Source organism: Clupea harengus, chromosome 25, assembly GCF_900700415.2.
Source record: "Clupea harengus chromosome 25, Ch_v2.0.2, whole genome shotgun sequence".
Classification (NCBI taxonomy): Eukaryota; Metazoa; Chordata; class Actinopteri; order Clupeiformes; family Clupeidae; genus Clupea; species Clupea harengus.
This window is the reverse complement of record NC_045176.1, coordinates 9,083,296-9,098,272: the sequence shown is the minus strand read 5'-3', so window position 1 is coordinate 9,098,272 and position 14,977 is coordinate 9,083,296. Positions and strand designations below refer to the sequence as shown.

The 14,977-nt window shown below is 41.7% G+C and overlaps 1 protein-coding gene across 1 annotated transcript in view; it reads left to right on the top strand.

Moving 5' to 3' along the window:
- The first annotated feature begins 850 nt into the window (after positions 1–850).
- The window catches only part of LOC105900481 (cadherin-18-like), a 34,286-nt gene continuing 20,159 nt past the window's right edge, over positions 851–14,977 (top strand). The window contains exons 1-4 of the mRNA XM_012827799.3: positions 851–1,054; positions 5,779–6,321; positions 12,935–13,229; positions 14,637–14,756. Of these exons, the coding sequence (XP_012683253.2) occupies positions 6,058–6,321; positions 12,935–13,229; positions 14,637–14,756 (679 nt within the window). The 5' untranslated portion in view covers positions 851–1,054; positions 5,779–6,057. The remainder of the gene's footprint in view (positions 1,055–5,778; positions 6,322–12,934; positions 13,230–14,636; positions 14,757–14,977) is intronic.

Here is a 14,977-nt window from a genome sequence, read left to right as displayed (position 1 = left end):
AACCTCGGGGCCCCCGCCTACAAGGGCACAGATGAGGGGGGGTGGGGTGGGGTGGGGGCGTAGGAGTACATAAATAAATGAACTTGAAAAGATAAATCATCACCATTTTTCCCCCTGAATGGGGAGGGAGCAGCTGCAAAGGTAAATGATTGATTGGCACAGAGAGGAGCCGATGGCTGGAAGCTGTGGGTATGTAAACCTCCCTTTTTGTGCCCCCCTCCCTACCCGTCCGCCTCTTATTTTCATCACACTCTCATCTGCCTGCTCCTGTGCAGCGCCGTCCTGCCTGCTCTCGGCTGCCGTCTGTTTCCATCATGAGCCGACACACGCAGGCGGGCGGGCGGTCTTTGTGGAGAGAAGAGAGGGAAGGGAGGAGACGTGGCCTTTGGTCTGGGGCCGCTTCACACTCAGGGTACACATCAGTCATCCCTCATCCCTCCCCCCCGTACTCACTTCTTATATTATTAATTAGGTTTCTTTTCGGAGCCACACTGTAGCCTTAAACCAAATGCTGCCAGTGCTGTTACTGCTGTGAGGCTCAGCAGAGCCAGTGTGCTGTTTGGAAATGGGGATATAGGGAGAGAGAGAGAGAGAGGTTGATTGGATGAAGTGGTGGTATGAAAGAGAGAAAGAAGAGAGAGAGAGAAAAAAAGAAAAGAATGAGATATACAGAAAGGAGTCCGTTGAGAGCAATAAGTGAGAGACAGAGAGAAAGAGAGAGAGAGAGAGAGAGAGAAGGTGTGGAAAAAGCAGCTCTGACTTTCTGTGTACTTGTGAATTCATATGTTAGAGTGAGAGAAAAGGCAGGGGAAAGTGTGTGCATGTCAGTGCATGTTTGTGTGTGTGTGTGTGTGTGTGTGTTGGTATGACTGTGAGCTGGACTGGCCAATCAGAGGAGCTCTCCTGAGCTGCGGCAGGCTGCTCTGCTCCGCTCTGCTGTGAGGCGGATTGGGAGCACACAGGCTCACAGGGTGGCAGCAAAAATGAGGATGGGAGCTCGGATCCTTTCTTTTCTCTCCCATCCCTTACTACCATTCAGGGACAGATGCACAGGGTAAGAGCAGCCAGCAGGCACTCCTTATCTCTCCCTCTCTCTCCCTCTCTCTCTCTCTCTCTCTCTCTCTCTCTTTCTATCTCTCTCTCTCTCTCAGTCTTCCTCAGTCTCTTTAGTTGAGTGATTTGCACATGTTTCGAAAGCAGTTCCAGCTGTTTTGTGCTTGTTTCCCGGTTTGGCAAGGGTTAGCTGGTGGAAAACCCCTACCAGGGCAAAGTGTGACTTAGTGCATTTGTGTGCATGCTTGTGGAAAGGAAGATGCGATGCATGGATAGAATTAGAGGAAAGAGCAAGCTCTTCCCCATCGACCCCTCAGACAGATTTTATTGCTACAGTACTTTATCCGCACCTCTGTAACAGTTAGGTGCTAATTCCCCACTGGCCCGCCTCATTTAGTGAGTCCAGGTCAAAAAACATCCTGAGGGCATGAGAATGGAAATATTTAGAAACTTGGAGATTGCTCATGTTTTCCACACCTCGGTCCATTTTCTGTATGCTGTCATTTTTTAAACAGTGAAAATGCTCTATTCTCTTTTAAAATATTGTGATATTCCATGTGATTGGAAACATGCAGCACATCTGTTTAAGAAATGATTTAAACTCATTTACAATGACTTTATTAAAGCCAGTGTGAGGTGTGCTTGATATGTGTCATTGATCAACGCATGTCTTGCTTTTGGATTGTCTTTCGGTCGAGTGATTTACCTCTGCCTCCTCTGATGAAGGCAGGGTGGGGTGGAGGGTTACAGCTTTCCAGGTCAGTGAAGCCTTTGCTAATTCTTGCATATGGTGGGCATGTCAAGGTGCCAAACACGTGCCAATCGTTCCCTGGAGGGACTCTTCTGTTAATGTTAATCCTTTAATGAGCAATCAGCTGCTCCCATCCTTTCTGGCTTTTAAGCTCACACAGTGGGGACCACGAGATGGGTGATATTCTGTGGTTACAAAACAACCTCACCTTTTTTTTTCAGATTGGCAAAAATAAAAATCCTTCCACTGGAGTCTCGCTGAGATATTCACTAAAGGGTTCATGTTGTCATGATATCAAGACAGAGTTTGCAGTCAATGTCTGTATGTCTGCTGAGATACGAGAGTACCAAAAAGGAGCAGTCAATCGGGTAGGCTTTGCCATTTACCAAACGAGAGGCTGAGGCATCCAGTGGTTCCATTCAGAGGAATGACACACAAGTCTGGGCCAATGGCTCCTGATTCGCACTGCTATGAATTCCATGCAATTCCAAAAAATATTTCAGTTGAGGGTGTTGTGAAACCACAGGCAAAGGGTCTCAAATAGACCTAGCTCCTGGGGTGTGCTTTTTAGAGTCAGTCTGCGTGCACATTTCTGTTCCAATTACTTTTTAGTAATTAGCTACAGAGAACATTACTTAGTATTGAAAACTTGTTTTGAAGACCTTGAGAATCCAGTATGATTTAATCAACTCCTTTGCTCTTAAAACACAGAACAAGGATATATCAATTCTCAACAGCTGTGTCTACCACATTAATTTCAAAGGTTGTGTAAATGCTGATAAATCACAAAACATCTTTCACTGTTATCTGAAGACATTGTTCTATCCTGTCCAAATAGCAGTAATGATACTTTAAGCTATTCGAATGAATGGGAACCAACTTCATATTTCTTTACATTTGGTAAGTCAAATTAAACTGTTAAATAGAAAGGTGCTAAATATTTCAGAAACATAGGGAACATAAATGGATCATTTAATATGTATGCACAACATCATACACTGCTGAAAATGACTAGTATACCATCGCTTTTCTTATCTGTCAAGCCTGATCATCCTGATGACAAACACAGCAACATTGCTCAAGATCAAGGCCATCACTTTGCTTGAAATGTGGTAGGGAGAAAGGGAATTTCACATACCTGTTTTCACTGGGCTATATAGCACTAGGTTCTTATGATTTAACCAGTATGACATGAGTGAGAGTGGGGGTGGCAAAGGACATCCCCATGGCTGTGATTTGGCCAGAGGCACGAGGACAGATCGTTTATTCTGTTTATCGATTGTTTATTATGGATGGTTTATTTCGATTTTGTTTCATCATTCTCCGCCCCCAAAAATAGTTCCAACAAGCGGTTAGTATTATCAATACTTAATTTACTTTGCTACATTTATGTAAATTAGATTTTCTTAATTCCTTGATATCTTGAATGCACTGTTCCTACCCATACTGCTAACTACTAACTCACATTTCACTAGATGCTCATAGCATACAGGCAGATACTCATACAGCTGACAGACATTTTATAAAAACTTTAATCGTTTTAAGGCACTGGGCACGTATAACACATTTAAATTTATGGCATGTTGATATTTAATGCATTTAAGCTGAATGCCCCCCAAAAACTAAGATTCATGAAATATGTATGAGCAGTGATACATTAGTGATTACCTCTCAGGAAGAGTGACCAGTCATGGATTCTATACTGGTGACTGCTGCCTCAGGCAGGGACAACACCCATTAACCATGATGCTAAATGGTCTGGGCAAGTTAGCATCACTACCACTGTAACGTTGTTAGAGTGGCAGAGTGATGTTTAATGCTGAAGCACTCTGCCTGCCTTATCGCTGCCGTCACGTGTAGCATCTGCCAGGGCTTAGTGAGTTCAACGTCTAAATACAGAGAAACTGATCCAGCATATGCAAACCACACATATGATGCATTACAGACTGGCCCATAGGGACCTCTACGCGAGCTGGAGTCACTGCGACTCTCCAGACAACTGTGAATACTCCCAAAAGCCTCGCGGAACAGAACAGATCGAGTTTCTCCCTCTCCCTTACATTTCATTAGATTACATTTAACTGATTGATCTGAGTGTCAGGCTAAAATAATGGCTGTGGTGGTTGAGTATCATCACAGGCCGAAACAAACCCTTCACTCCCGCTGCAATCTTTCTTGCGTAACTGCCTCACAGAGCAGTAGCTCAGGGGAGAGTTGCCTGGTATTTTTTTAAGCAAGTCATCAGCTTGCTACACACTGAGTTACATCAGGAAACAGTCAGGCAAAGTAATAAAGTAAATCAATTTCTAGTCATCACACTCCATTCACCAACAGGCAGCCGGGAAGTATATCTCTGCAGAATGTTCTGGTTTCGCCTGCTGCAAGCTGATTTAACAAACTTGCACCAGTCAAATGCCTCTGCCCTTTCCAGCATTCATTGCAGCCTGAACTTGGCATACTGGCCATTGAGGTATGAGGGTGAAAAGACCTCACCAGACCTCAAGTCCACCTCTTGCTATCCTCCATGCCCTGTGTCTTCACATGATGACAGCAGGTCGAGGGGCATTGTGACGTAATGAACAGCTGATATGCTGTCCCCTTAGGCTGTGGATACAGACGCCCGAGAGCAGAGAGCAGTTGGGGGATGTTTAAGCCTGCTAAAGGAACATTCACAATTTATAAAAGACTCAACAGTAAATCATTACCAGAGTGAGGCATTGCTTTAGCCCTTGTCACACAGTGAAGTATAAAGGGGTGTGTTTGCAACACACTGCCCCAGCAAGGTCAAAATGAAATACATGGTTACAAAGAGGCTGAACTATGGCCAAGTGAATAATTGAGATTGACTAATATTATTGAACAATGCGACAACACTGTGCACATAAAACCCTAAAACACTGCAAGTGAAACCCACATCCTCAGGTTTGATTTGATGTTTCAATAACAATGTACAACATGTTCAGTTGTTAGGAGATGTATGGGCACAGTACAACATCCTCTGCCAAGTTATTCAATTTAGCTTTACATAAAACATTTATCAAACAGCCGTTTTTTTCATTGCTGAGCTATTTTTCAGCCAAGCTTGTCTGCCACTGACAGGTGTACAGATTTATATGGGGGAGCCTGAGAACACAGAAGACAATTCACAATGGTTGTATCAGATCAAATACCCCTACTGAAACACAAAATGTGTTTGCAGGAAAACTGATACATCACAATTCACAATTTCCCCAGAGATTAACATTTTATTCACATGTCAAGCTTATATCTATTTTAGAGTGGCAGAGATCCGCCGATGCTTCCATCCTGTACTCTCATGTTTTAAATTCAGCAGAGGGATGGTCCCATTTTACTGGATTATATGATCTGTAACTGCACAGTATTAACCAGGGAAATCTGAACACCATTAATTAAAAAGCCCTTTATTGCTGCAATTTATTCCTGTGTACATCTCCTGTACATCAAGATCATGTTTACATTTATTTCAAGACAAAACCATTTAGGAATGTCATTTTATGGTGAGCTTAGTTCTACCAATATGATTGTAAAGTCTCTGTCAGTCCATTAAATACAGTTTCAGTTTTGAATCCACAGCACATGATTGTGTGTACATCGAGTCAGATGGGGCTTAAACTGCATATAGAGCCAGGTAGCAACGGAAGCATGTACCATTGTGCCCAGCGCTCCCTTGCCATCGAGTGTGTGTTTGGAGAGGTAGAGGCAGACAAAGAAACATTGTTGAGCACATTGATGAAGGCTTTCATGGCCCAGATTGATCAAATCTGTTATGTCTGGTTTCAAACCGATTCCAAAATGTTTGGCAATATAAGATCAAAGCTGTTGTGTCCTTTTTAAATGCTGCTGCATAGCTTTGTTCTTTGAGATTCAACTTCTGAGTTTTATAAGCAACATGAAGCATGTTGTAATGCAGCTGTCAGGTTTTAAGATGGTATACATTTGTTTTCTCTTCACAGATACAACATGGATATACCTTCCTGTCTCTGATGAACCAGCTGCACTGCCGTTTTCACCAAGTGTGCCTGGCATCTTTCCTCAGCATATGTGATGCAAAAAGGAGCTCCCTGATCAGTGGATATAATAACACAATGGGCAACAGTAGACGCCTTTGGATGGGTTTGATCTAAGTGTTCAGTGAACAGCTGCCTGCCAGCGGCCTTTGAGTGTGCCCAACGTGTGCCCAAGGTGTGCCCACGGTGCACAGAGCGAGGAGTTGCCACCCCTCGGTTCTGACCATGCGATTATCCAGCACGGTCTCCTCCGGCTGCCTCCGTCTGCTGCTGCTGCTGCTGCTGCTGTGCCTCTGCGTGGCTCGGACCACCGCTGGCACACCCTCACCGGCCAGCCCTGTCAGAACTGCATACAACCAGAGCCAGAACCGGAACCAAAACAAGTCGGCGGACCCGGACGCGCATCACCGACCCAAGAGAGGGTGGATTTGGAATCAGTTCTATGTTCTGGAGGAACATATTGGCCCCGAGCCTCAGCACGTGGGAAAGGTAAATGGATGGGTTTTTTATACGCATTTAATTGGACCAATTTAAAAACCACCTTACATGTGTGAGCACGTAATGCTAATGCTGTGCATTGTGCATGTTAAAGTTAATAATGCACTTTGCATTGAGATGATAAAATGTCATTCTATTAATAGTACTATACTAATTTCATTTATTACACCCAATACAAAGGCTACATGCCTTTTACTGGTAACCAGATAAGCCGAACATTTGCAAGCTTTCTTACAAATTGTTTCTGCTAATTAGCAGAATTATCCCCTGCTTTTGCCAACGAGTACAATTCTAATTCTGTAACTCAGCGACACACCACTTTGAGATGGTTTCTGCGTGTCTATTAACATTATTCTGTATGTCTACCAAGAGGGTTTTGTTTGTTTATTTTGATTGTCTGTTTGTTTTGTTTGTTTGTTTGTTTGTTTCTCCTTTTTTTTCTGTCCAGATATTTAGTTTGTCTTTATATTTTAGAAGAAATTCATTTGACTTCATTAGTGATTGACCCACAATCTCACGCTCTGTGTGCTGTTAATAAGAGTATGATTAAGCAGTGTCTCGCATGAGTTAGGAGAGATTAATGTGATGCAATTAATGGCTTCCTGTGTACATCTCCACTTGTGCTTTCCAGAATCTTGTGTACCCTTAAAAAAAAAGGTCCACTGGTATTTGAAATGCAAAATATCTCATTAGAACCAGCTTCATTATGGGTCCTTCCTCATCAAAAGTGGTTAAGGACCCTTGAGGAGAAAACAGAACATAACATTTTTCTTTTTAACAACTGTGGTCCTCACCAAAGGTTACATTCTACCAACCCCTGGCTGAGTGCTCATAGTGGTCAACTGCAGCAGTGTCACAAATCTACTGTGACATGGAGTATTGACACATTGTGATCCCTGCAAGGTGAAGGGGAAGCAGGCGATGGCTAAGGTCAAAAATGACAATCACTAAAGACCTGCGTGTCTATTCCCTAGACACCTGAGCTGAACACGTGAGCTGTGCTGGCTAGATTTGGTTTGACTGTTTTGATGCTAACAGACAGATATTGAAGGCTATTAGAGGCTCATAGAGGAGCCATCTGCCCGACCACATCATATCCAGATGTCTTTGGATGATTTCACCCAGAGCATACCATGTGCAGGCTGTGATGCTGTGGAGAACACATGGGACAGCATTCTCATCCTCAGCATTGCGAAATATTAAAAAAGTTAACATTGAAGTGTTACTTTAATCAGCTGTTTTCATGGATGGTTGCATTGCTTTTTTTTTTTTAGCTTCTGTTCATGGGAGATATGATACAAATCAGTGAAATGTAATAAAGCCTGCGAATAAAGTCCTGCCAAGTATTATATCACTCCGCACATGTATAACACGAAGCTTTTGTTCTGAGGAAATTGCAGGCGGCACGTGTCCTCGGCCTCTATCTAGTCATATAGGACCTGCCAGGATTCTGCCGGAAAAACAATTAGCCGTCAGCAACTCCCAGCTCACCGTCCCAGACACAGGTGTAGGGTCAAGGCAAAATGCTGTGTAACGATTATGAAATCTCTCCTTGGGGAAGAGAACATGTAAGATTTTTTTTTTTTTTCTAAGTTAAATGGAGCACTTATGTCATTAAAGGTGAAATGGGGGGAGGAATAGATGCCATCAAGAACCCCATGATAATTCCGAACACTTCATATTCACCCCAGTGAACTCTAATCAGTCTTTCACGCCCACATGGGTGCTATGTAATAGTATGCTGTTGTGTGACTTACCTAAAGCACAGCACTGTCATTCTTGAGAAAGTGGAAAATGCCAGTGAAGTCTGGTTACTAAGGGCTTAGGGACAATACCCAGCTTTTTTTTTCCTCACTCCTCTCTACCTCTACTTATTATACAAGATTACAAAAGACTCCTGCTACAAAGCTGTGGAAACTAAGGTAAAAATCTGCCTTATCTGTGTCTCTGATTGAGCTTAAAAGAAATATGTACATGTTAACAAGGTGATGAATTTTATATCAGTTGACCAATACACATATTTAACCAGGTACAAAACTTGAGCCAGAGCTATGCTATTATATCTAACAGTCAATATCCCTTCATGTTACTGAGACTTCAGGACTCTCAGGTTGTTTGTCTTGACATATTACCGAGACATAATAGGTCTGATGAAGGTTTTTAAATGCAATGACAATATTGCCAACTTTAAACTTGGGGTCTTCCCATCATTTGTAAATCTAACTATATTGGCCCATTGCTTAGCAGAAGAGTTGGGGAGGGCAGCAGATTCCAATGGAAAGTGGAGAGCTGATTACACCTGTCCTGTCTGTCTGTGTCGATGGGATGATTAAGTATCCATCCCGTTGTCTATGACAGGGATTGCATTCAACATTTCACACCCCTCCACCAGCCCCCCCCCATACTCATGTCCAATGGCCAAACTTGGGCGAGCTCCTGCCCACTGCTCATGTTGTGTGGAGGGCCCTTGGAACACTATAAAAGTGACCTTTCCATCACCGCACCTTGTATAATTTGTGGCTAGCCAAGGAGGCTGGACCTCAATTTAATGAGTGCTCTGCTTCTTATTTGGTGACCTCTGTATCAACCTCTGCACAGGTCCTCCTGCACTTTGCTCTCGCAGATCTAGTTCAGAGCAGCATCCCAATGTAATACTCACATCCCTCGTTCTAGTAGAAACCTCTTGCTATACCACCGGCAAGGCCTCCAAATGAATATACTGTAGTGTTTATACTTTTTTCAGATCTATTTACTGTTTGAACTGTGTTTGATAAGGTAACCCAGATATCCACCTTATCCCTAAAGTGTTTAATTTCCCATTTCCCATTTGCCGATGTCAACCTCCAACTACTCTGTGTACAGGTGTGGTCAGCAAAAAACACATGGAGCTACTTCTTCACTGTTAGCCAGCTGATACCATCCTGAGCTGTCCTGTCCTCATACAATAGCAATTACCTTATTGTTATTGTTGTATTGCCTTGTCAGCAGTAACATAAAGCGACACCTTTCATTTGAAAAAATATGCAACATACATACATGTTTCAGCTAATTTACTTCACTAATTCAAGCACCTGTGCCTTACTGTGTCTCACAGTTGAAACAGTGGCCAAGGACAATTGTAATATGCTAAAGTCCAATTCACAGCAACAGCCATGCATTATCCAAATCAAACTGGTGATTCAGGGTTATTTTTTAAGTTGTAGTCTTTAGAGTGTTTGTTTCAAAATGCCAGTGAGATAGTGGCATACAAACCAAAGGTGTCCCAGTGTCGCCACAGTTCTCACTCTGCTGCCAGCAGTGGAAGCTCCTTCGATACGACACATGTTTTTGCATGTTATCCCTAGCCGACTTCTCCTATCACTTGTATATATTTATCTAATATTTATAATTGAGATATAGCAAATTGTATGCAGCAGATAATTGTTATAGAAATAATCACTAGTCACAACACCTTTTTACTTGTGTTCCTGTCAAAACAGATATTTTGTGGCATCAAAATCTTGCACTAAGCCTGAAAACTTGCCCCACAACGTCTGTCTATAACTTTTGAGAGACACAAGCTGACATTTTTAACATAGCTTGGTGATGCCATCACACATGTTGTCTGTGAATTTCATGCATTATGTAAGAGAATCTGAGAAATGAAGCGTGTTTAACCATACCCTTGATTTAGCTGTAATTGGTCTACCCTACATTGAGGTGGGTCAGTTACTTTCATTTTGGCAAATATGAAGCCCTACATTTCTACCATACTAATTTAATAACAATTTTCCAAATTCTCTTTAATCCAGTGCTATGACTACATGACATCTGTATGTGTTCTCTTGTTAGATCAGAAAAAAAGGCAACACTTCAATGTTAACATAACTACCCTGCCCTCAAAGAGATTACAGGGTGAAGGATTACACTGGATTTTCATGGTGGCGAAAATTATACTTCAACTAATTTGATTAGGACTTCCTCTAAACAATATTCAGAACAAATAATTGACCGTTCAGATTTTCAAGAGCCAATACATTTTAAAATGTTTGTCTTCCCTTGAAATCATTTCTGAAGTCGCTTTAATACTAATTTGTTTCCTCAAGATTTAGCAACACGCTAGTAGAAAGAATGGGACGGCAGTTGGCCTCATGACTGTCAGTAGTAGATGATTGTTATATTCAGCAAATTCCATGTCTGAGCCATCTGGCTAATAAACACAGTAGCCTGGAGGAATTGCTTTTATTAGAATCAGTTTATCAATTAATCTGCTGATATTGCATACGTATAAGCTAAATCTGTGGGCGATGTTGTTTTCAAGGACACATTTTTGGTCCCTTTCAGCTGTAAGATTGAGCAGCTGACTCAAAGGAACATTGGTTGACAGAGGTTTCAACCTTTTTCAACTTGCTGAATATCAGAAGTTTGATAACAAGGTGCTTGGAATGCCTAAATCCTCCACACCCAGACTTCTTAACATTTCTGTGCATTTTTCTATACTTTTTCATGCATCGTGCATCATTGCACGTGTGCGTGACATGATTTTGGAAATGTTAATAATAATAGTAGTAGCATATGTTGTACAAGATCTTAATTATTAGTTTCAAGGTATGATGAGACCTGGTAAATTGATTTGGTATAGCAGTGTTGGTTGGCTTTTCGAAGAAGACAATAGCAAGTGTTGTGTTGTTTGGCTGCAAGCCTTTTATTCTGAAAAGCATTCAGGCTGGAAACACTGAGAGACACTGACAGAAATGGGAGGCAGACATTAGCTTTGACATAACAATGCTACTGGCGGGGCACGGATAGCCCCTGTGTTAGTTGGCGCACAAGTGTTACAGCATAACACATGGACAAAATTACATACTAACACAAGACACAAAAGGGAGACACAAGCAAATTTCTAAATTAGAACATTTGCACATGAACAGAACACTGGCTCTCTCTTAATTGCACAGCATGCTGGGAGTCACTTACAGTCTCTTACCTAGAGTATGCGGAAGCTTCGCTGACCACCTGCACGTTACAGTATTGTTATGAATATCCCACCCTACATGAAGGGTTACAGAAGTGATTATCCTCCCATAGTAGTAAGAATGACGCAGCCAGGTGCGGAGCACTGTGATAGGTATATCAAAAAACATGGAGGAGACCTTAGTCTGCTGCATGTACTTCTTTGAAGATGAGTGTCCTTTACAACCACAGGGAAAGGGCTTGGAAGGTGAAAGCTGTATTGCCTAATTGCTCTCTGCTTTGGGATTTTTTGTGGCAGCCAAGAACGAGAGGCACACTAGAGGAGGTGGACAGGGGATCACTTCAATAACAACAGATGAAACATGCCAAGCAAATGTGTTTGAAATACCCAGGGATGCCCACTGCCAACGGCTGCCAGTTGCTTTTCACAGCATTGTGGGCCAAAATAAAAAAGGGATGGTTATCAATTTTAATGCCGGAATTCATGAGGACAAATATTTTGACACAGCTTCAGGTTACTCTGCGTCAGTGTATTCCTGGTGATTCCTTATTGTTTTAGAACACTGCCACACTACAATAATTAAACAATAATTAAATAAATAATAACTAATAATAAAAGCCTATCCCAGATGTTGTGGTTGACCCTACAGCAGTATAGCTAAATATATCAGGATGACAGTTTAGCACTGTTTGTTAGCAGTATCACCCCGATGCAATACTGTGCTATCACAGATACCAAGCACAGGGGCAATGGAAATCTGTTTCAGGGTAGAACAGAATGGTCTCAACGAGAATGGTGCAGAAAGAATATGCATGTAATTAATTTCAATCACATGTCACAGATACTAACTTCCTTGACATGGTTTCATGAACGGTTCAAACCTCACATTGGAGACAGCATTAGCGGCATACTTCCAGTGTGGATAACTTCTTTTGGGTTGAGTACAAAGGCATTAACCTCAAAATGTCAAGATAGCTTTATCCCTGCTGCGAGTGTTGTAAGAGATATAGCTATCATACAATTCCCTTTCTGATTGGTTTGAGGGCTTTGCACTTATTTCAACACAATTTCTCTTGGTTGTTTCAGAACCACATACATCCATGACACACTTTGATCATGAATTTAATGAAACCTCCAGAGTTTATCTGAATATTTTTAGATAAATGTAGTCATATACAGAAGTCATATGCAAATGATGTTGAAGAATTTATGAAGTTGTCAAATATTCTATTTGTCAAAACTCTTGAGTTTAGTATATAGTATATATAGTAACATATAGTATATTTTGAGCTATATATTGAGCTTTTTGGGTGAATTACAATAAATGATGTTGTGTTAGGATATTGTGGCCAACAAATTTCAGTAATACTTTATGTTTACTGTATATTTGGAAGGACGTTTTGAGACACTCAGTCACAACCATGCTGTCGTACTGGACAAAAAAGGAATGGAAGGTTACCCATGCAAGGTTCAAACACTTCTCATGTATGATTTCTCTCAATGTTAACAACAAAACTGCCTGTAAAATGTTCTGCATGTTGTAAGTATATCTGACATGATCTTTTTAAGACCATGGTTTTGAGGTATATATTTTTTTCTATTTGTCTCCCTCTTTCTGTTTTTTTTTTAAAAACTCCCTCCTTCTCTCAGCTACACTCTAATTCAGACAAAGGCGACGGGTCAGTACGCTACCTGCTCTCCGGGGAAGGTGCTGGCACCATATTCATCATCAACGAGGTCACCGGTGACATCCACGCCGCCAAGAGCCTGGACAGGGAAAAGAAGAGCCACTATGTCCTCCATGCACAGGCCATCAACCGGCACACTAACACAGCCTTAGAGTCGGAGTCGGAATTCATCATCAAGGTCCAGGATGTTAACGATAATGCACCCAAGTTTCCCGATGGCCCCTTTACAGCTTCTGTGCCAGAGATGGCAGACATTGGTGAGGCTTTTGGGGATTCTGGGATCACTGAGGAGTCTGGTGGCTGATGCCTTGTATTTTTATACTGAACAGGGAGAGCTCACATGTGCTTCACTAGGCTTTGTGTTCTAGTGAGATTCCTATTGTGGTGGTCCGGTGGTTCCTTAAGGGGGTTATATCACGGTGCTGTCCCGTAGTGTAACAGAGATAGTGATAAGTGAAAGTGTTGAAATATTTGTCAGGACTTAAAAGGACAGAGTACTGTGGGTGTTTCCTTGTCCCCAGGCAACATGATGCAACAACAGCTCTGAACAACGTCCATTCTCTCTGCTCTTTTGAACTCCAGAGGTTAAGACTTTGGATGTACAAACCATGGTGCCTATTCTGCAGTCAGTCACTGAATGGGTTTCTAAGATGTTCTAGTTAGAAAGGACCTTTTGTTGCAAATAAATGGCAAACATACACCAGAGAGTACTTAAAAGGATATGTACTTGTTGATACATTCCTTGAGATAGCAAAAAGCTGAAATGCCAAAGAAATCATGGTCATATACTGTCCATGATTGCATTTTTGTGTTGACTGTTGACACGTTTGCAGTGTTGAAAAGCTTGAAAGTGTTCATGAGACATTATTGACATTCAGTTCTATTCAAGTTGCAAAGCAAGCCTGTACATACACACTTTAAATCTCTGGGAAGAAAGAAACCGAGGCTGAAGGAGAAGAGGAAAAGGTGAGAGATGAGATCTCTTAGGGCTGGTGCAAACGTGTTGGTGTCTTATGTATTGGTGATGGAAACCTTGGGTCTTCGTTGCTGTTTGTTGCCTAGACATTTCTAGTCAATAGACATTTTTTTTTTCTTCCATAAAAATCAGCGAGGGACTGATTTTAACACAGATTATATGTAATGTAGGACTGACTGGGATGAGGTGCTTCAGTGTTCAAGAAGTTAGAACTATCCATGCTATTCAATCAGACCGGTGGTGGTGCATGGGCAGGGTTTTAGAAACTGGATTATCATTGGATGCCATCTTCTGGAATATAAGAAAGTACCATGTCTAGTGTATGAGCAAGGTTTCCTGGCAAGTGGACGATACATGACAGGGACACCTAGGTAGACACCCAAGTCAGAGAAAAGAATAACCTTCTTTCAAAGATAAGCAAGATATTTCTGAAAGTTAATCTGGTCTGTGATTTCTTAAAATATATAAACCGTGTCACAGCACCTCCTACATGCCGAAGCCCTTGATGTTAATTACAAGCCATCTCCCATCTAATCTTGTGAATGTCAAATTTGATATGGAGTTACAGGTGGTGTAAAGTTGTTGATGGATGCTTACAATCATACTTGTATTTATATATGTTGTTTGTGCAGACTGTTGTTTTGTGAACCAAAGACTAATAACTTTGTTCTTAAATCCATTCTTCTAGGAACATCAGTGTTTCAAATCACTGCAACTGATGCAGATGATCCCACCTATGGAAATAGTGCCAGGATTGTGTACAGTATTTTACAAGGAAATCCTTACTTCTCTGTCGACCCCAAAACCGGTAAACTCTCAATTGATTCATCCTCCTTCACAGGGAATGTAAATATTACATGTAAGATGTAAATATAATTCAAATCTCCATTGAGGTAGATACAACCCCACTTTGCGTATGTGAGCACACTGCCTTGCACAGATGTAGAAGCAGCTGCGTGATCATTGCTGTAGAATAATGTAGTTCCTTTGTATTAAGGCTCTCGGACATGTTGTTCCATCCTTTGACAC